This window comes from Phalacrocorax carbo, chromosome 2 (genome assembly GCF_963921805.1).
Source record: "Phalacrocorax carbo chromosome 2, bPhaCar2.1, whole genome shotgun sequence".
NCBI classification, from domain to species: Eukaryota; Metazoa; Chordata; class Aves; order Suliformes; family Phalacrocoracidae; genus Phalacrocorax; species Phalacrocorax carbo.
Genome location: NC_087514.1, coordinates 66,571,158 through 66,591,388, shown reverse-complemented (window position 1 = coordinate 66,591,388; position 20,231 = coordinate 66,571,158). Strand labels below are relative to the sequence as shown.

The window sequence follows — 20,231 nt, the reverse complement described above, 5'->3', positions numbered from 1 at the left end:
CGTACAGTCGGCCTCAGCCCATCAATCCAGCCTGTCCAGGTCCCTCTGCAGAGCCTTCCTACCCTCGAGCAGATCAACACTCCCCCCTCACAACTTGGTATTGCCTGCAAACTTACTGAGGGTGCACTCAATCCCCTCATCCAGATCATTGATAGATATTAAACAAGACTGGCCCCAACACTGAGCCCTGGGGAGTCCCACTCGTGACCGGCCGCCAGCTGGATTTAGCTCCGCTCACCACAGCTCTCTGGGCTTTGGCCATCCAGGCAGTTTTTTATGCAGCAAAGAGTGCACCCATCCAAGCCCTGAGCCGCCAGCCTCTCTAGGAGGATGCTATAGGAGACAGTGTCAAAGGCTTTACTGAAGTCTAGGTAGACAACATCTACAGCTCTTCCCTCATCGACTAGGCAGGTCACCCTGTCATAGAAGGAGATCAGGGGGGTCAGGCACGACCTGCCTTTCATGAACCCACACAGGCTGGGCCTGATCCCCTGGCTATCCCGCACATGCCTGGTGAGCCTAGTTAATGCAAATGAGCACAAAATGTTTGCAAGCCTTAGAAGTTATATCCCACATTGTTACCTCCAGAACTCATGCGTCAATATTTTGCTATTCTCAGCTTGTAACTGAACTCTAAGGAAATGCAACTTATGTTTCCTAGGTCCTGGGATAAATTAGCTGGAGGAGTTTGGATAGTTTGTACTAACACAATTTATTGGGACAGCTGCGGAGCAGGCTCTAGGTAAAGGTGTGCAGCATGGCAGCATATCACTAAGCCAGAGGTCACGTGGGCTTTTTCTGAGGAGCCAGAACTACCTACTCCAAGTCCTCACAGCCATGAGGTTTGAAGCAAGCCGTGCTATGAGAAGCGTAGCAAACTTACACAGATTCCCATGGGAACCAAGTATAGTACGCTTTGGGAAAAGCAGTACTGGGAAAAAACACTATAGAGAGAAACTTGGTATCAGTAACAACAACCGGAGGAATCAAAGCCTGTACCAGCAGAGAGAAAAGCATTACTAAAATGGTTATGTATTTGAAGAATCATCAAAACCAGGTTATCTTGTTTCCACTGGGAAGGGAGATACTTCTACAGACAGATGTGCTTGAGTGTAGGGGAAAGGATATAGCACAGAAGTAAGACAGTGCACATTTTATTGCAGACAGGTCACATTTTCATCCATTAAATAAGGTAAAATGAGTAACTTCAGCCAGACAAATCCACTTATTCATTAGTCTTACTTAAGGTGTGACAAAGTTTTGCTGATAAGATGGTCTGATTGACTGAAGCACATCCAGCTATCCATTTTTTTTTACTGCACCAATAATTAGATTTTTTTTAAAAAGTGAAAACCTTTGGTAAAAGTACAAACACAGTTTTAAGACGAACAGGATCAATGTTCTATTCTTACTGTGCTAGGAAAAATAGAGTACAGCTCTATAACTGCTGTGATTCCTAGAAGAGGTTTAATTAGAGTAAGTGAAAAAAATTTAAAGTAAACTTTAAAAACAAATCTAAAAGAAATAAACTAAATTCAATGTCCCAAACATATTTAATGATGAGCAGAAGACTGGTTGTTCCACAGGTATTCTAAATTAGCGACAGTGAATTAGTCCGCACATCCTTTGTCCAGCCATTACAGATTCCAAAATGGAATGTAATTTTTTCAAACCGAGACTTCTGTATTTCCATATCCATACAATATTTAAGAAATGTCTATTCCACCATATAAAAAAGCTTTAATATACTACAAAGTTAAAACAAAAAGGAAAATGACACAAGCTAAAAGTAGAAAAATACATTGTAAAACATTTATGATTTGTTCCTTACACTGATCAAGACATAACAAAATATCTTAGGTTAGACCACTTTCATAAATTCATGGCATTTTCAGAAGCAGACAGTTATCAACTCAGCAGTCACTGGTTACCCATCCAGTAAGGCATCCAGTAAAGATGCCTGACTGTCGCAAACATCCAGTATATTTTAAGTTTCTAGAAGTCCTGTGTTGGCATTAAGCTTTATGACCACTAGAGGAGTCCAAAAAATAACAGAAATATCCTAAGTTAGGTTTGTCAGTCAGTTAAAATCCCTCCTCTGCATAGCACTTTGCCAATCTTATGTAAGGAAAGACCTTGTGGATTTAGATTGCCCCAAAGGTACAGCAAGGACCTGTGTCAGCTCTGAGGTGAGGGGGATAGTCCTAGCACACTCTTCCACTTTTGTTGCCTTCTCACTTGCATCCCTAAAATTCACATGAACCATGATATTGAAAAAAACAGAGATGATAGGAAAAAGAAAATTTGAAAAAGAGGTAATATCTAATAAATATCGAAAAAGAATACATTATACATAATGGTGCTGAACCTAGTTTTAAGCCCTTATCAGCTTTTTCCTTTCCCCTTCTGTGCTGCAGGCAGGCCTGCCTCTGACCAGCAGATGGGGCTGGTCTCACAGCAATAACAGCAACATCTCCACCATCGCCTCTCTAGGCTTTAAAAAAAAAAAATTTCATTTGGAAAATATATTTGCAGCATCTCCCTAACATTGTTACCACCAGTAGGAAACCGCTACTTTTAAAGAGCTTGTCTGGATTAGACATAAGGTTGTAAATATGGTGTAAACAAGTCAGTGGAAGGTCCATTTGCAATGGTAGAAGATCGGATGGCTATCAAGAAGCACTCTCTTGAAACTGGTATTGGAAGAAAACCAGATTCCACTTCAGACATGTCTGTTACTATTAAAATCTAATTCATATGCATGCATGTATAAATACATCCACCCATGCATTCAAACCCAAGTATGTGGCACTGCCATCTGTAAACTGTAAGACTCGCTTAGATTTATACCAACTAAAACAAATTTGTGTTCTCACTTTAGGGCTGGGACATAAACCAGGTATTACACTCTGGCTTTCTCCTGACAGATTTTGCACTGCATGACAGTTCTATGTCTAACTCCAGATGCCACGTTTCCTAGAAAGCAACAATTTTCTGCACCCATGAGGTCTATGAGAGTATTGGCTCTCTGTTTTGTGCATAACATGTTGCAAGAGTCAATTGTCCCAATTGGCACTTAAGACTGAAAGGAGAGTTGCGGGAATTGCTACTAAAGTGTAATGACTGTTCCATCCTCCTCAATACCTCCTCTGGGGATAACCAGACTGTGTCGGGGATCAGTTTTTAAGGAACTCAGTAATTTGTGGATGTTGCCGTTGCTTTCTCGGCCAGAGTTGTTGTTGAGCACCAGGTCCCTTTGAAGTCTGTGGCTAACGCTGCTGCCATTGATTCGAGAGAGGCTACTGGAAGTAAGGCTGTGCAGTTTAGGAATGTGCTGTGGCTCCAGGCCGCCCTCAATGACAATGTCAGCCTCTTCATCACTCTCCATTTCATCAGGGTGGAAGTTCTGGAGCATGTGGGATGTAGGCAAGCTATGGTGACTCGCAGTGCTGTCTGTAGACTGGCCAGAGCTACCAGACATCCTACTGCTTCGAATTATATTGTTCCTCTGGTTTGCTGGCTTGACCGTGATGATAAGATTATGGCTGTTGGCAATCATCATGTCTGTGACTTGGTCAAGAGTCTTTCCTGCTACTTCAATGCCATTAACTTCCAGGACTTCATCATTCACAGCCAGCAAGCCCGTGCTCTCAGCTAAGCCTCCAGGAACCATACGAGAGATGAAGATACCAGGTACTTTTTCTAGTCCATGAGGAGTAACCCTTACACTGGTGCCATCGCGAATGTAAAATCCTAAGGGTTTCTCACACCCATGTCGATACAGCCTCACTCTCCTGTGTGTTTCAGGAAGAATGTCCACATCGATTATGGAAGACACTGGTCTAAAATCATGAGGCATGCTAATGTTAATGTGGGGACGCCGGCGAAGGTTGTCATTGCGGAGTGTCACCAGAGCCTTCTTCTTCCTCGATAGTGTGTTGGTCCCAAAATTACTGTAGTCCACTTCATCTGAAAGAGAAACAGTACCAATATATCAATCAACCAGAGAATAATTCAATCTACAGGGCATTTTCCTCCTCAATCTGGCTCAGTGAAGACACACTCCTAATACAGAAAAAAATCAAATTAATTCTTCTGCTTACTCTAAGCATTGTTTCATTTATGTCCATCATCCAGCATAAGTTGTTTTCAATGACTACCTCTATTTCTTCTGTAGTTTGAAGGAAAAAGACTTCTGATTCTCAAACTCCTGTTGTCAGCTGTGCAGGATGCAATTACTTGCAGCTGCAGGCCTGATATTCCATCTCAGATGTGAGACCATATTTTCAGAGTTGGACTGTAATTTTACACATACATCTCAAGTGGGCAAGGAGTGTACCTAACACATTCCTAACCTAAAAGTCTGAACAGGGGACTATTTTAATATCCAATACACAGCCTTAACTGATAGCAGACCTTAGGTATAAACATGAAAGCAGGTGTGAGAGAGTAGTTGGATATGCGTTTTTTAGCCTAGCCTTTTTAAGTAAGGAATTTTATGTTAACATGCATCTTTCTCTCTTTGGAATATTTTACTTCATTTCAGCTGAACTTGACAGCAATAAAAAGTGCTAAAAGCCCCAAGCACAAAAAAAGTTCTGTATAAGCAAGCAGCCTGGTAGAAAGAGAACAGGGAGAAAGAAACTGCTCTGCTGCCTAGTCCATATGCTAAGGATCACAGAAGAGGCAGGACTCAGACATGCACTCCTGCCCTTGAGAGGAAGATCCATAGGAAAGCAGCCTTTGTAGGGTCTACTGTTTAAGGACTTGTTCAAGTATTTCTGTCTCTGTAGTGGTATCTCAAGGGCATGTGCAAAGTGATCAACTTTAAATCAGCCAAGTAATAATACAAGTTATTCCATATAAGAAGTTCATGTTGTGCTTTGCATAAAAAAACCCCACTTAGTCATGAAGTTGTTAATGTACAAAATACATCACTGAATTTCACATTAAAAATACTGCACATGTTTTAAACATGAAGCATGCACTAGCTGGAAAATTATTTGACCCGTAGTTTAAGCATGCTAACACTTCTCAAACTAACAGACTTTAAGTTTATTCTACTGTTGAAGACGAGCAGTAAAACACAAAAGCACAATTATAGGACTGCCATTAAGAAAATTTTACCTCCAACAAATCAACCCTGCGTATTCATATTTGAGAAAATAAGACAATACCTCTACTTGATAAACATTGAAAAAAAGTGTTAGTAAAAAGCTTATAATTACATTTTTATTTCTTGCAAGGTCTCATTTTTGAGTCAGTTTTCAAGGCATATTATTGACACACTTCAGTTAAGTGACAAAGTTACACAACTCAAAGGACACTAAGAAAAGTGCTAAGCAGCAACCTGATCTGAGTCTGCTTGGAGAAGGGTATTGGATTAGCTGGCCTCCAGAGGTCTCTTCTAGCCTAAATTATTCTGTGATCCAACATAGTCCTTTGGGCTGGAAAGAAATAATCTGAAGACTTCAGAAAGACTATTTCTGCATTCTCCTATAACTTATCTACACTGGCTGTACTAACACTGAAGGGCATCACAAGGCATCTCGAAGGTCATCCTGAAGGAAAAGCTTCTGTGAAATAAAGATACTCCTTGGACAAGTTTGGCATGTTTAACTTCACATTTGCCTCTTGTCTCTCCTCCCAGTCTATTCAGAGCCACACCAACTGCACAGGCCCCACTTTGTTATTTAGACTGGTGAGAGACAGGACTAGAAGTCCTTAAGATTACCCAAACACGAGAAGCTCTCAACTGGTTCCTGGCAGCGTATTCACAGCCAAGACAGTGCCTGCATGGAGATGGCTCATTCTCAAGTCCACCTGGTGGGCAGAGCGAGTTCAGTGTCTAGTCTTTTGAATGCACAAGACACCTGTGACAGCCAAAGCCAGGTATTATTCCTCTTTCACCAACAGAATCACCATCATCTGCATTCACCTAGACTTTAAGTTTTGATGGATCATTTCGAAGGTTGGGAACAAATATTTTTTCCTTGTAAAGTATGGGTCCACAAGAGATGTCTTTCATCACCACAGTCTCAAACACTGCGCCCTGCTCACCCTCACAACTCAGATAAATTTCTGCAACAGTCCTATGAAAACAACTTTAATTTAGAATTAAAATTCTTCCTCACTTGAATATACTTCTACACTTGTAGAACAGTAGCACTGTACCTTAAAGCCCAAGATAAAATTTAGTCCAAAATTTCAGTTTAAGATGGCAATTGAAATTACATGTGAGTTTATGAGTTTAAGACTGTCTCTTGCAGTATTGGCAAATCCAAGTCAAAACAAAAGCTGTATCCCTTAAAGACTCAGAAAATTAGGTTGACAATTGCAGTCCACTGCACTGCAGGTAAAATGAAATGCATGCCCTAGTTACCCATCTATTCCCCGAAAGCACCCAGGTAACAATTCTCTCCCTCTCTCTGTTAGTGTATTAATACTGAATTACTTTAAAGCAGACCCACAAAAGCTTTTACCAAATAATTCACCCAGGAATATTTGTTGGCAACACTGTTTTCTTCCCCATAAATTAACAACAACCCAGAGAGTTAATTCTCACAACATGCAAGGTCGTGATGATCAGGTAGTAATGCCACAGAAGTACGACGGTCCTCCTGATACGTAGAGGTCATTTCTTAAGCAGCTTCCTTTAGCTGAACCACCACCAGGGCAATGGCACAAAAGAAGTGGTTGTTTTGTGCCTGTGACCTCCTCACCTGCGCTCAGCCCACTAATCCGTCTCCCCAGCTGACTGCCAGCATTCCTAACCTCTGAGCAGCTTCAAAACAACCACCTTCTTTAATAACAAAAAGCCCAGCTTACCACAAAAATGCTATCTTTTTCTCCAGACATGAACCAGGCAGAAGCAGGGATTTCATTACAAGTAATATAGACTACTTTCAGTGTTGGACCACTGACCATTCTTGGACCTACTATTTCAGGGCTGGAGCATATGAAAAAATGAAGCCCATGTCCTGTTGATGACTGGATTTTTTGTTTTTAAAACAGTGTCAGGCATTAGTTTCCAACTCTGACCCTAAACAGAATTAAATAGGAGAAGGATGAAGTCCCAATTTTAACAGGTAAAACTGTTCAAACCTATTATAAATTGGAGAAATGAGAGCTAATTTGAAGAGCTTCGACAAAAAAAAACACCACAAAAAATTAATTGTATTTTCTAGAAAAAGTTAAAGTACAGAATACATGCTCCTTGACAATACAGAGATTATTTCACTATTTGTGTTCAAGATGACCTGTTCACTGGCAGTTACGCTTGCTTGGGACTTTGCCTTAAAATAAAAAATTTAAAAAAAAACAAACCCAGAACAAAATGGCCATACACGCCCTCCCAGTTATTCAGAGTCACTACTCTTGCTGCAGGAGTAAAGCAAAGTACCTCTACTGAAGTGTAACATCAGCTGTTGCTGTAGCAGCAGAAAGTCATTGATTCCTAATACAATGAAAAAAAGATTTCCTTCCTCACAAGGCAACCAGAAGTCAGCCAACATCACTCCAGTTTATCAACTATGGGGTGGTCAAACAGTGGCATTATTGCCTACTTCCAGTAATATACTGTTCAGCTGGCTCGTGTCAGGCTGAAATGAAAACTGTATCATATAATTTAAAACGATGCACTTTTAATGAAGGTCAGTAACTTGTTCTTAGGTTTTGAGTTTCTCACCATATAGGATTGCAAGCAGGAATGCCACTTTAGCTAATGGAACAGACCGTGCCTGATGCCAGGTCTAGTGAAGACCAGTATAATGCCATATGGAACCAGACAGAGCTCATTGTTAATGTTTCATTTGTTGCAATATCAAGTTCTCCTTCTGCAGAGCAAAAAGTCTACAGAAATCTGCATGCATATTGGCAGAAGTGCCATCAAGCGCCTCATATTTTATAGGGTGTCATGTTTTCCTATGTCTTGAACGAGGCTCAAGTGAAATGTTACCTGCAGGTGACAGAGGGAGAATTAGCCTTTTAAGGTACTGAATGTGACCCCTATTTCTTATGGGGCAAATTACATGGAGCATTTTCACGTACAAGATGTAGCGCTTTCAGATTAAGATGTACTATGAGCTCGATGGATAAACCTGGATAACCGCTAAACTACGGAAGACTTAGACCTGAATTTTACTTCTGCCCGTAATTTGCTTGCTACTGAAAATACTGTTCCTGTAAAAAGAAGCTAAGAACAACATTTACCACAGTTGGAGAAGGCATCCTCAGCTTTCTAGTTCTGTCCTACATGAAACCGCAACCCAAAGCTACACAAAAAACACCTCCAACTTGTCTGTAGGCACTGAATATGATTACAACTCTTCTCCCCCACTCTTCCAGTACATTTTAAGAAACATTTTACTACCTGGCAATGAGTTACATGAAACCGTAAGTATTTTGGCTGCATCCTTTCTGTTAATATGTGCTTATTTTCCTTTTTTTTTTTCTAAATAGAGTTTTACCCATGAGAACCTTTCTGTTAGAGAGATGCTACGGATCTCTTCACGCAGAGTGTACCTGCGCTCACTTTCCTGACAGCAGTGGTGGTTTTGTCTTGATTTAAAAAAAACAAAAACAAACCACAACCAAAAAACTGGTGGAACTACCTCCGCTGGTCTAGCAACAGTAAAACCCATTAAAGGGGGTTTTCACTTCCAAGCATGGGTATTTTACTATTAGATTATTTTTTAAATGTATGTAGAAAGTTATAGATGGTAACATCTTTGAGGTACTCTTCTAACAATTCTGTAGTCAGCCTGTGCCTTTACAGAACAGATTATACCTTCCTGGTGGGCATCATGAATCCTATAGTTAAGTCATACAGTTCAAAACAGCAGAACATACTTAAAGGGCTGTATATAAGGGAAAGAAGACTGCTTTGAGCATCTGGTTGTAGCCAGAAGAATATTGTATTTCTTTAATTTACATGAAACAAGAAATTATAGACCTTCTGAAAAAACCACCAGGAGTACCACTCCCACTGCTTGGACAGCTGCTTTTCATAGGAACTGCCTGCCAGATGAAATACCAAAGCTTAGCCAGATAAGATTGTATAAACAAGCTAAATTCCACAGAGGAGCAGACTGCCAGGCTCCTATAGGAACAGTTCGTTTCAGACTCTACGTTTTCAGTGTACATGTACTCATGGCTTATTATTTCCTCTGGGAACCGTGGAACATTAGTTGACAGCTCTGGAAAGTACTTCAAAGACAAAATTACTTCCACTAGGGAGAGCAGCACTTCAGGCAGCTTGGGAAGGAGGCCAATGAGTCATTAATAGTGAAGGGTAACCCCTCCATCCAACAGATCTCTATTACTGAGCATTCAAATTAGCAGCAGTCATAAAACCGTTTCAAGGGAATGTGTCATGTTTAACCTTTCTACCTTTCTGGGTCCCAGCTACAAACACTGTCTGTGTTTGACACAACTTGCATTTGGTGTCCATTTTCTCAGAAAGATCAAAACCAGAAGCACTTGTGAGAGCAATCAGACAACAAATAAGCTAGCAGTCTCATTTGTGACCTGTAAGGCTGACCACATGCAGAGGGATTTAAAAGGAAACAGATATGAAGTGAACTATGGCTTGGGGGGAGGTCCAGTGCCAATATCACTCATCAAGAAGTATTTAATGGAGGGAAAAATGAGGTTATCTGAATGCTAACATTGCATTCTGTATTACAGGAATATTAAAAAAAAAATATGCAGCTATCGCTGCTGCCAGCAACCTCTGGGTGAACCAATCTGAAAGAGCACACAGTAGGTAAAGTAGTTGTACCTGCTATTCCATTAAAAGTCAATTAATGTATCCCACACATACACACTCACTCTTCTCTCCCTTCATATCACAAGGAACTGGACACAATCTCATCAACGTTTAGAAGACTACCTAAACATTAATAGTTAATCTGTAACATTCAACAGGGCTTCTGAAGCACAAACAAGATCAAAAGGGACAAGTTCAAATTAACAAGAAAGCATGTTATCCTTGATATCCTTAATCTCAATCCTTTAGTTTCTAAAATTCTTTCCAAATACTTTTTTGTAGACTGTAAACTCAATGACATATTTCTGAGAAGAAATTTCACCAAATAACTGCACTAGAAAGAAAATCTGAGAACACCCTACTCTAGTCCAGTCCCTACTAAACCTAGTAAACTGCAGTTTTGCAAAAGGCAACCTTCCTTCTACAGTGATTCATTATTAAAAACATAAATTCGCCTTTAGGATTAAAATCTGAGGAACACAAGTGTGCGTCTCCCTACTGCCAACATGTTTATAAACTCAGAATATCCTGCCCTCTTTCAAGAAAGTGAACATTATTTTGTTCCCTGGTCTAGCATGTTACAGCAAGCAAAACTATAATTGCCTTAAGCTCAGGCTCTCTTTATGGTGTCAGAAACACATAAGAAACATTTTTAGACTGCTCGCCTTAAGGAAGGAGACAACGACCCCATGGGAATTCAGCCTGTGCTGGCTGGTGTGGCCTCCTGCACTTCTCACTGCTTGTCATCAGAGGCCACTGTTCCCTTGCTGAACCTCTTCCCTTCTCGGCAGAAGGCCCTTTATTTTTGACTTGCTGCACTGCTCCAAAGGAGCCAGAGCTATTGCTCGACCTGCAAGTTTGCCCCATGAAAGAAGTGAGGCATTTGGAGGAGAAGGGTGCTACCAAATGTAAGCAAGTGCTCAGGCCTGTACCTCCCAAAGCTATCTTCAAACTCATAAACATCCAAACCCAGCCCCTCAAACTAGCCCAAAAGCCACCTATGGGACTCCAGATTTTAGAGGTTAAGTTGTGGATCATGTTTACTGGGATTATCAGGGTCGTCTTCTTCTAAGTTTCAGATGTGACTTATTTTCTGCTATAAAACACAACAGAAACAGCCCTTCTTCCCTTGTTTCCCTCCACAAACCACATTATGCCAAGGTTATGTTATTGCAGCATGAGAAAATTGTGGGGTTTGAGCTTTGGCTTCATAGTTGTTCTGTTGTTTTGTGGGGGTTTTTTTGTTTATTTTCTGTTTTGGTTTGAATTTTGTTTTGTTTTTAAAGTATTAGTTATCATTTCCCTTTTCCTAAAAGGGGGTTGTGAGAAGGTGGGGGAAGTCATGTTTCGCTTGCACATCTCAGCCACCAATTATTGTGTTCATCCCAAGGTCGCAGGTGCTACTTATGGAGGCTCTATTGGTGAGTTGGTTTCCCAGGCCGGTCAGCACTGAGCAGACACCCAGCAGCAGTAATAGGCCAGTGAGGCATGCAGAGAGTAATAGCATCACCTGTAAGCAACTCTCCTGCTGGCTGGAGCCTGCCAAAATCAAGCCTGTCACCGTGCACCCAACAACTCCCAGCAGCCATCAAAAATTGTATTCACTCAGCTGATGGCATCAAACTGGGAGGGCTATCAATCCTATTCAAAGATGCTTGGGAAGAAACACCGCCCACCCACACACACCCCCCCCCCAATCTCAACTACCACCACTCTCCAACCTATAATTACCTGCCATCTCTTCAGCAGGTCATTATTATAAACTGTAAAGTTATTAAAAAGCAACCCTTTAATTATTTTATTTCACCCACTCCCATTTTTGACCTGCAACAAGCACACTCTCCACTCAGAAGATCAGACAACTGAGGGGAGCGCCATTTGCTCCCCGTGCACAAAGGGAATTTCTTCTTTCCAAAAGAAAATGTGTACGTGTTCCACAAAGCCAAACAAAACAAAGCAAAATAAGAGACCAAACTATAAGTCTTACTGCATGCTGCAGATACTGCAAAAAAATAAAAATCTTACTAATCACAAAAAAAAAAGCAGTGGCTTCTATCAAGTATTCTGTCTTGAATGTAACTGTTTCCCAGCTGGTAGTAGACAAAGAGTTACTTTTTGCACAAGTCAAAAGTCTGGGAGATAAGAAAGGTAAACAGAGTTGACAGATTGAATCAAAGAGCAAATTTGGGAAAATACCATTCTGTTTTTCACAGCTGCAATATTTGGAAAAAAACCACTGCAAGTAATAAACCCAAATTCACCTCAGGATCATATTCATTCAGAATACAAATATTATACCTCTGACAAGAAACAAAAATTTTGTCTCTCAGAATCAGAAGAAGCTGCAAACAAAGCTTGGAAAGGCAGCAAAAAAAAAGGTAGTGTATTTATACTGGCCTATTCACATAGCCATACGTCAAAGGAGAAGGTTTTGAAGAACTGCAGTACTGACCCTGATCAGAACCACCATCCTACAGACCCCGATATTAAAATGGAGCCTTTTCCTCCTTTCAGAAGTAACTTTGTCAGTGTTGAAGGCCATTTCAGGGCTCTGCTAAACAGCCACCAGAGATGAGTCACACAGGACCTGTGCTACCCATCTAACAAGCCTGTAGCTTCCCCAAGGGGAAACTGAATCTAAACTGGTATTTCACACTCCCCCTGCTGCTTTCTGCCACATACCCTCCTCTTGCTGCTTGGCGCTCTCTTCCTCCCCAGAGTGATCCTCCCTCCCCAGCTAAAAGCAAAACTGACAGTAATCCAGAATTGTCTATTTTCCTGTGTTCAGGTACCGCTAATCCCATTTCTGTAGCATGCAAGTCGTTCTTCTATTTGGATGGAAAAGATAGAGCTGAGAGCACTAGCTTTGGATGAGGTATACCTACAGACCTCCTAGGTGCCTGTGGCTGAGCTACTAAATTCAGTGGGCTTTATTTATCCCCTGCAACTCCTTATGATTCTTTCCTGCTTTCAAGAAAATTGCAGTGTTGCCAGGACATGCATGTTAAAAGAATTGAGATACCTCATAATCACAACAGTGGGGATATTCAACTGTTGCAAACACTATCTGTGACATACAAGGGTGCTACCAAGAAAGACTGTTTTCTGTTCTGAAGTCATTCTTTCTCATGCATTCTTTTGCTGAGTAACATCTTATTCATCCCAAGCTAGTTCAGACAGGCAAGCTAAGAAGCATCTTTTCACTTATACTTCTAAATTTCCAGTAAAAATAATAATAATAAAAAAAGAAATCCCCAAACTGGGAAGAATTTTACATTTAATGAAGATTTATGTCTCGAAGAAATAAATGGCGGTCTCTTCCAGTCTTTACCCTGGATTGTTCTAAAAAGTTGCTACCACAGCTTCTGAGAGGAAGATGTGTTCTTACACAGTTAAAGTTGTTCTAGGATGCCTTTTCTCTCTTCAAAAAAAAAAAAAAAAGGACATGATCATGTTTTTATAGTTTCACTGTTGTGGTGTGATAATACCACATACATCCTGCAATGGGGGGGAGGGAGAGAAAAACATTTACAGTGCTTTACAAAGCACTTTTCTAGTTCCTGCCTCCAAGCCCGCAGATTGTAAACAAAGTCCAGATTCTACCTCTTATCACAGAATTAAAAATGTTTCAAAACAAGTGTGGCATAAGAAATTAATCACAGCACTTGTCTTTCAAGTCACGACCTCTGGGAGTCTCCCAAACTTTGCTGGCTGGAGTGAGATTAGTCACAAGATAAACACCCCTCCTGGGCCAGCCCTGTGCAGGGCGCCGCACAGCTGCACCCTCACCAGCCCCACGCAGCCGCTGCCCCGGATGCCTGGGGCCTCACAGCACTGGCACACTCTCACCTCCACCTGTGGCCTGCCGGATGCACCACGATGTCCCCCTGGCTGGCAGGACAGGGGAGCTGTAGGAATCCCACCCACTTTATCTCCCGTGTCCTGGTGGGACAGGAACAGGTGGCACTGCCCCAACACAGACACGTTTTTCAGTCCCCTTGCTGCCCAGGCTGGAGCAGGCCAGGATGGGCAGGAGCAAGCAAGCCTGCAGGTGGGAGGAGTAGCAGCACTGAGCCCTGGCAGAAGGGAGCCAGAGCCAGTCATCCTCCACACCAAGGGAGTACAGCCAGTGCCACCCCATGCTTCAAACATAGGAATGGCAGGATGGAAAAGGAGCCCTAAGAAGCAAAGCAAAAGAGAGGGCCCCTCATGTTGCAGGGGACAAGGGAGGAGCAACCTCAAAGTGCTGCTAGGACAAAACAGAAGAGTTGCAAGCATGTTTCACATGTAGGAGAAGCAAGGTCAAGAGCCTAACTATTACAGTTCAAATTGCATCTGTAATGCTTGACTTCCCCAAGCTGCCCCTCTGGCATCCTTCCCACTTTGGAGGACAAGGCTGCTCACTCACAAATGGAAATCATTGTTTCTTCTAGATATCAACGAAGCAAGCCAGGCAGCCCTCTTTCCTGATGACAGGTTGCAAAGCAGTAAAAAGCTGTGGGCAGAGTACAAAATAAGATTTTTCTTCATTAAACACACGGGCACAAGTAAATGCTACTGTTCTTGAGAGCTCAGTCGCTCCTGTGGAGGCCCAGCCCCATGCCAGGCAGCAGAGAGTGCATCCATCCTACAGAGAGGGGCTGGGAAGAACCCCTCTCTTTGGGATCAAAACACTGACCCCATCCCTAGCACATGGGTGACCCCAGCTGAACCCCCCAAGCTGAACCCCCAGGTGTGCCCCCAGTCTCAGCCCACAGGCTAAGGAAGGGCTGAAAAAAGTCAGTCCAAGGAGGGCTGCCTGTCTGGGGTTTGCCCTGTGCACATCCTCCCTACAGAGCCAAGCACATGCTGGTTGTCTGGGTGGGGGGAGAAGCTCCACAATACACCTTTTTTGCAGCACAACAGTGGATATTTAAAGATTAAAACCTTATCACACAAATTCTCAATGTGAAGTTTATCATCACCCCTGTGGTCATCACCCCCCCTTCTATGGCATATTACCACATGGGTACCCATAACCTTTGCTGCAATGGCAGCTTACCTGGGCTACAGCAGCATGCTACTATCTTGTTTCCTTAGCAGCCATAAAAGCATGAAGCCAGAGGGTCAGAGCAATATCCCCACCCCTCTTTTTCAAAACAAGAAACAAAGCCTTGCCTGATATACAACTACCACAATTTCTCCAGCTGAGAAGAAAATAAATTTGTTACCTTTAACGTTAGACTAGCAATATCCTTTCCTGGCCATCCCCAGAAAGCAAGCAGCACTTAACTCTCATTCCTCCTCTGTCAGGAAAGACTGCACGTCTTACTTAAAAGCAGCTTAAAGGATCATGGCGATTCTGGCAGAAGGATCAGCTGTGTAGAGTTATTGGCTAAGTGATTTCCCCAACATTATTTTTGTAATGTTATATTCCTTTCTCCATCACTGGCTAGGGCTCCATGCCTGACCATGTAGACAAACTAATTAAAGGCTTCAGCCTGGGTAAGCTTTGCACCTGAGGGTACTCTCCAAGAGCTGCAGACATCCACAGAACCTGTGTACATGAGGGGTCCAGCCCTCAGATGACCACTAACTGGACTGTGAAGCTTCTCATTTCCTACAATATCAAGCACTGATTTGCAAGACTGAAAAAACAAACACGCAAAAAAACCCCAAAATATATGACCAATGTTCACACCACTTAAAAACCCTGCCTTCCTTCTTCAAACAATTGTTGAAATACCCCATCATTATTTAAGTGTTGTAAACTAGTGGCTGCTGTACTTTTTCTTTAAAAAAAGTGTTTCTTCCTATGAGCACATGATACAAACAAGGGAGTGGCAGACAGGAAGCGATTATTCAGAAATTAAAGAATTAGATCAGGTTCCATGATATCAGAACAAAGCATGACACATGGCAAGTGAAGCTGACATTTACTGGCTCAAATGTAAGAAAACTCTTTATTTACTAAACCTAATTCAGGGCTCCTGGAAGCATTTTGTCTCCTTAATGAAAATCCATGTTGGCAGCTGTGAGCATCGATAATGCCTCCTGGGGAGCACAAGTTACTCCACATATTTCACCAGCAAAGTTGTACTGAACACTGCAGTAGAGATCCCCAGCTTCTACCCAAACAAGTTGTTTTGAATGAAAACAAGGCTCTGCCAGTTGTAGCAGCAAGTCTCTGATGGCACTGCTGCTCATGGTTTGACTGGCGTGGCTCAAGTTCAGCCCTCATCTCCGCTAACAGCAATCTCCTGCCACTATGAAGTCAGCAGAGGTTCCCAGTGTCACATTGGATACACCCAGTATTCCTGCCTCTGGGAATTCCCTTCATGATCTCAGTTTTCCTGTTACACAGGAGATAACACTGAGTCATCACCACATTTGCTTAACTGACATTGTTGGGGGGTAGGGGCAGAAATACACCCAAAAGAATATACAATATTCACAGCCTGATCCCTCCTCTGAGTGCACAGACTACGCTGGGACATAATTTTTCCAGGCACAGGAAAAGCTAAGTTGTGGCCAGACCACAGCCGTGCAACTTCTTAGTGCGCACTGAATGATTTACTACCATTTTAAGTTCCAGAAAAGTCACCTTAAAGAAAAGCATCCCACACAAGAGGGCTAGTTACATAAAGCACTTTTCATCTGTGGATCCTGAAGTGCTAAAAATAAAAATTTACTGTTCACGAGAGACTAAGCTCCCATTAGAATGGTTAAGCTACAAACCTGGAGAATACATCAGAGGTTATGCAAAGCCCAGCAGCTTCAAAGGAAGGAGGAGGGATCTGTACAGTTCAAAGGCAGGAAAGAACAGATGCAGTACCTTCAGACTTATTTTCATTACACTGTAGAGCTTGTTTCCAAGAACGCTTTCAACAGAAGCATCCTCCCAATACAAAAGGCAAGCGCTAGCTAAGCTGACTCGGACAGGCTTTGATACAAGCTGTGCCCCCGCCCAGACACTGAACTGCTACCAGGAATCTCAGCTCATCACTTGCTTCTGGCCACTAGCTGCGAGACCTTCCTCCACTTTCAAGTCCCTCCTGGGGTACTACAGTGAGCACAGCCAGGCCATCTCTTCACTCCCACCCCGCCACCATACAAGAATGAATAAGACCCCTCTTCCTTTCTTTAGACAAGAGCCCAGTGTTCCTTTTCCATGTCTTTCCTCACTGCATTCTCTCAAATTGCTAGACAGCACCAGGAATTACGAAGACTTTTTTAATAATAAGATCAGGCAGTATTACTAAATCCATACTGAATTCCCACAACAGGAGCCAAATGGTGACCAAGACAAGTGTAATTTGATGATGCAACCTGCCTTCAGAAAAAAAAAAAAATCATAGTTCCAGGGACATAAAAAGTGAAGACAATTACCTCAACCAAAACCACTGGCTTACAGGTTGATGTGATCAATATGTCTTCTTGCTATGATGCTCTTGGGGGGTGGGACATACCAACACTCAGCACTAAGGTGTGTTGTATTTTAACCCACACTTATTAACATATAAGCTAAAAAACCCCAGCTTATCTGAAGTCTACCAACTCCACAGTTCTGTGGCTCCAGTAGAGAGATCAGTAGTAAGAACCAACAACTCAGCGTGAGGGGAGTTTGTGTTGTGCTTAAGTTAAGCCTGAGGGACAGGTTTAAAGGCAGCCAAGAACAGAAGCGCAGAACCTTTGTGTTCAGTACAGCACTCGGAGGCACAGCATCAACACAGGGCACCTCCTGCAGAAACTGAAAAGGGAGTGCTTCCTCCCATGCTGAGGGACAGATAGAGCATCAAGAAGACAGGTTAAACAAGTTTCAAAGTTAACAACACCTGCCCTTGGCTTAGCAGCTAACACCACATTAATCCAGGGAGCTGCGGTGAGGAAAAAAAAAAATAAAAGAGGGGAATGAAATTTTTTTCCAGGCTTCTTTTCCCTTTACCCATCTATATGATATTTATCTGCTCAGCTCCAGGTTTTCCTTCTGGGTTGATGCAATTTAACATCCAGATCACCACACTAAAACCCTACACGAGACACCCTCCATCTCAGCTTCGTCTGTATCAGTTAATTTCACACAGGTCAGGCCTTTTGCCACAGCAAGCCAAATGACAGGTTAGTTGAAAAGAACCACCTGGAAACCTTAGTCTCCACCTTTTAATACACAGATACAGTACTGAAAGTTTAAGAAAGAAAATGGGGAAAAAGAAAAAAGGCTGTGGCTATGAATCACCTGCTTGTCTGGGCAAGAAAGAAATCTGGTAAATCCTGATCCTAAGAATACCTGAAATATACTGAAAGCGTGGTGAGGCATTCAAGACCAGCTAGGCTTTATGGATATCAGAAAGCCAGCCAGTGGAAGGGAGAGTCTCATTTGTAACACGTCTTCTGTGAAAGCACCACCATCCTGTTTGGTTTTATGCCTCTCATGTCAGATCAGTCAAAGGCCAATATAAAGTTAACATGCCAGATTTCACATCAGCTGCTTGCCCAAACAACTGGTAAAACTGTTTTAGCTGAGCTCTGCTCTTTTGCTCGTTTCAGATTGTTGTGTTAATTAAAAAGTCTTGCTCTCGTGTTACACAGCCCACAGGATCCAAGGAGGAGATTCCTAGCTTTATAATCATGTTAGTCAATAGCTTCCAGCGCTCTCACCGCTGCTACGCACAGAGCCAGCATTGCGCTGTCGGTTTGATAGGCTGCGTAGGAGATGCTGCGTAGGAGACTCGTCACGTTATGCAGAGTCAGCCTGAGCTCCTTCACAATGGGAGCTTTCTGCAGAAGCATGACATAAAAACCTCCCTAAAACTACAGGACCATCTGAGCAAATTTGCCAGACAGAGCGCCAGCCCCACAAAAATTCACTCGATAAACAAGATGCAGTTGCTAGCTGGCAAGTTACTGGGTATAGATATGTCATCTTTGGGCTTAACCAACCCCTAACCTAACAAATAAGTAAAAAATATTACTATTGTCACCTCCAAGCTTATACTTAAGAATTTCCATCTTGGAAGCACTACAAGAAGTGAGTCACTCTATATACCTTGGCAGTGATCTGCAAGCCAACAGGGAATATCCAGAAGGAAATAATGTCACCAATTGGTGAGGCAGCAGCTATGTTTACCAGCTTAAACAAGTTTGTGTCTCAGTACCTCTAGTTAAGTATGACCAACAGCGAATCTCCAATTCACAAGTCTAAAAACTTTCAATTCAGGAGTCATTTACAACTTAATATGCCTGAAAATTAGCTATCTTTAAAAGCTATCCCAATTGCTGACGAAAAATACTAGATATTAGGATCACACACAGTGCTGAGTTCTTTTGAATACCTCTATTGCCCTTGCCAGATCTCTGCAAGGTCTTTAGCAGAGTGGGAGGATTGGACACTGGAGATGCATTTGGCGGGAGGCCAGAGCAGCGGCCACCCTGCACTCTCTCTGGGTGGCAGGAGGAACGTGGGGAAGAGCCAGGCAAAGGAAGCCTTCGCAAACAGGAGCCAGGCGTGGTGGCACAGGGCACCCATGGGGACAGTAACCAGAGGCGCTCAGCATCGACAGGAACAGGGTGGGGAGCCGCCAGCCTGAGCGACTTTGACAGCCTGAGGAAGATTGAGCTTTCTGAAGCTGAAGCTGACCATCATTAAGAAACTGCAAGGTGTGAATGAGCTGGTTTGAAAGAAAACAAACAAATTTCCCACCCAAACCCATTCTGTGCTGGTCAAACTAAGTTTTGAGGGAGATACAAAAAAAAAAGAGACAATTAAGAGGACTGCTCATGCGTCAAATGAGATGCTTAGTACTGTACAAGATGACAACTATTCACTAGCTAAATCTAAGAATAAACTGGGGAATTAAGGGCTCTCTACATATCCATTTACTATATAACCTCTAGCAAATTACATATTTGTGACCTGTCTGATGAGCAGTGCTAAAGGTACACAGCAGTACAATTAAGGAAGTCTTCCTTACTACCATTGTACTACTATACAGTTGTATAGTAGTATATACTATTATACTATTCTATATTACAAATAAACACTAAATGTGGCTTACTCACCTTTTGAGCTAAAAGTTTACTTTTGAGAAAGGCTAGTGGAGATGCATCATTTCACCTTTGAAACAGACAGTGAAGGGACCAGCCCAGAGCCAGGCTTACAGCATGGCAGAGTTAAGACAAATGTCTGACCAAAGGCTGGCTAAGAAGCCACGAGAATACCACCAAGCATTCACTCTCTCTCTAGCTTATTAATAAAGCAGGGTCCTTAATCTGGTTCTCCTCTGGCTATCAGCTCTGCCTCCTCAGAAGATTTATTCTTTCCAGAGTAAACCAACTGCCTTCACTACCAGAAATGCTTTATAAACAGTAAAAACTGGACATTTGAATAAGCGAGGATTACATGCAACAACTGCATGTTTTCAAACAAGTGACTTGCAAAAAATTGACACAAATCCCTTCGACCATATTGATTCAGAAAGCAGAA

The 20,231-nt window shown here is 42.3% G+C and overlaps 1 protein-coding gene across 1 annotated transcript in view; it reads right to left on the bottom strand.

Annotated features, from left to right (window-relative positions):
• Nucleotides 1-1,138: 1,138 nt before the first annotated feature.
• Nucleotides 1,139-20,231, bottom strand: part of PARD6G (par-6 family cell polarity regulator gamma) — a 71,771-nt gene continuing 52,678 nt past the window's right edge. Inside the window, exon 3 of the mRNA XM_064443150.1 lies at nucleotides 1,139-3,969. Coding sequence (XP_064299220.1) covers nucleotides 3,110-3,969 — 860 coding nt within the window. The 3' untranslated portion in view covers nucleotides 1,139-3,109. The remainder of the gene's footprint in view (nucleotides 3,970-20,231) is intronic.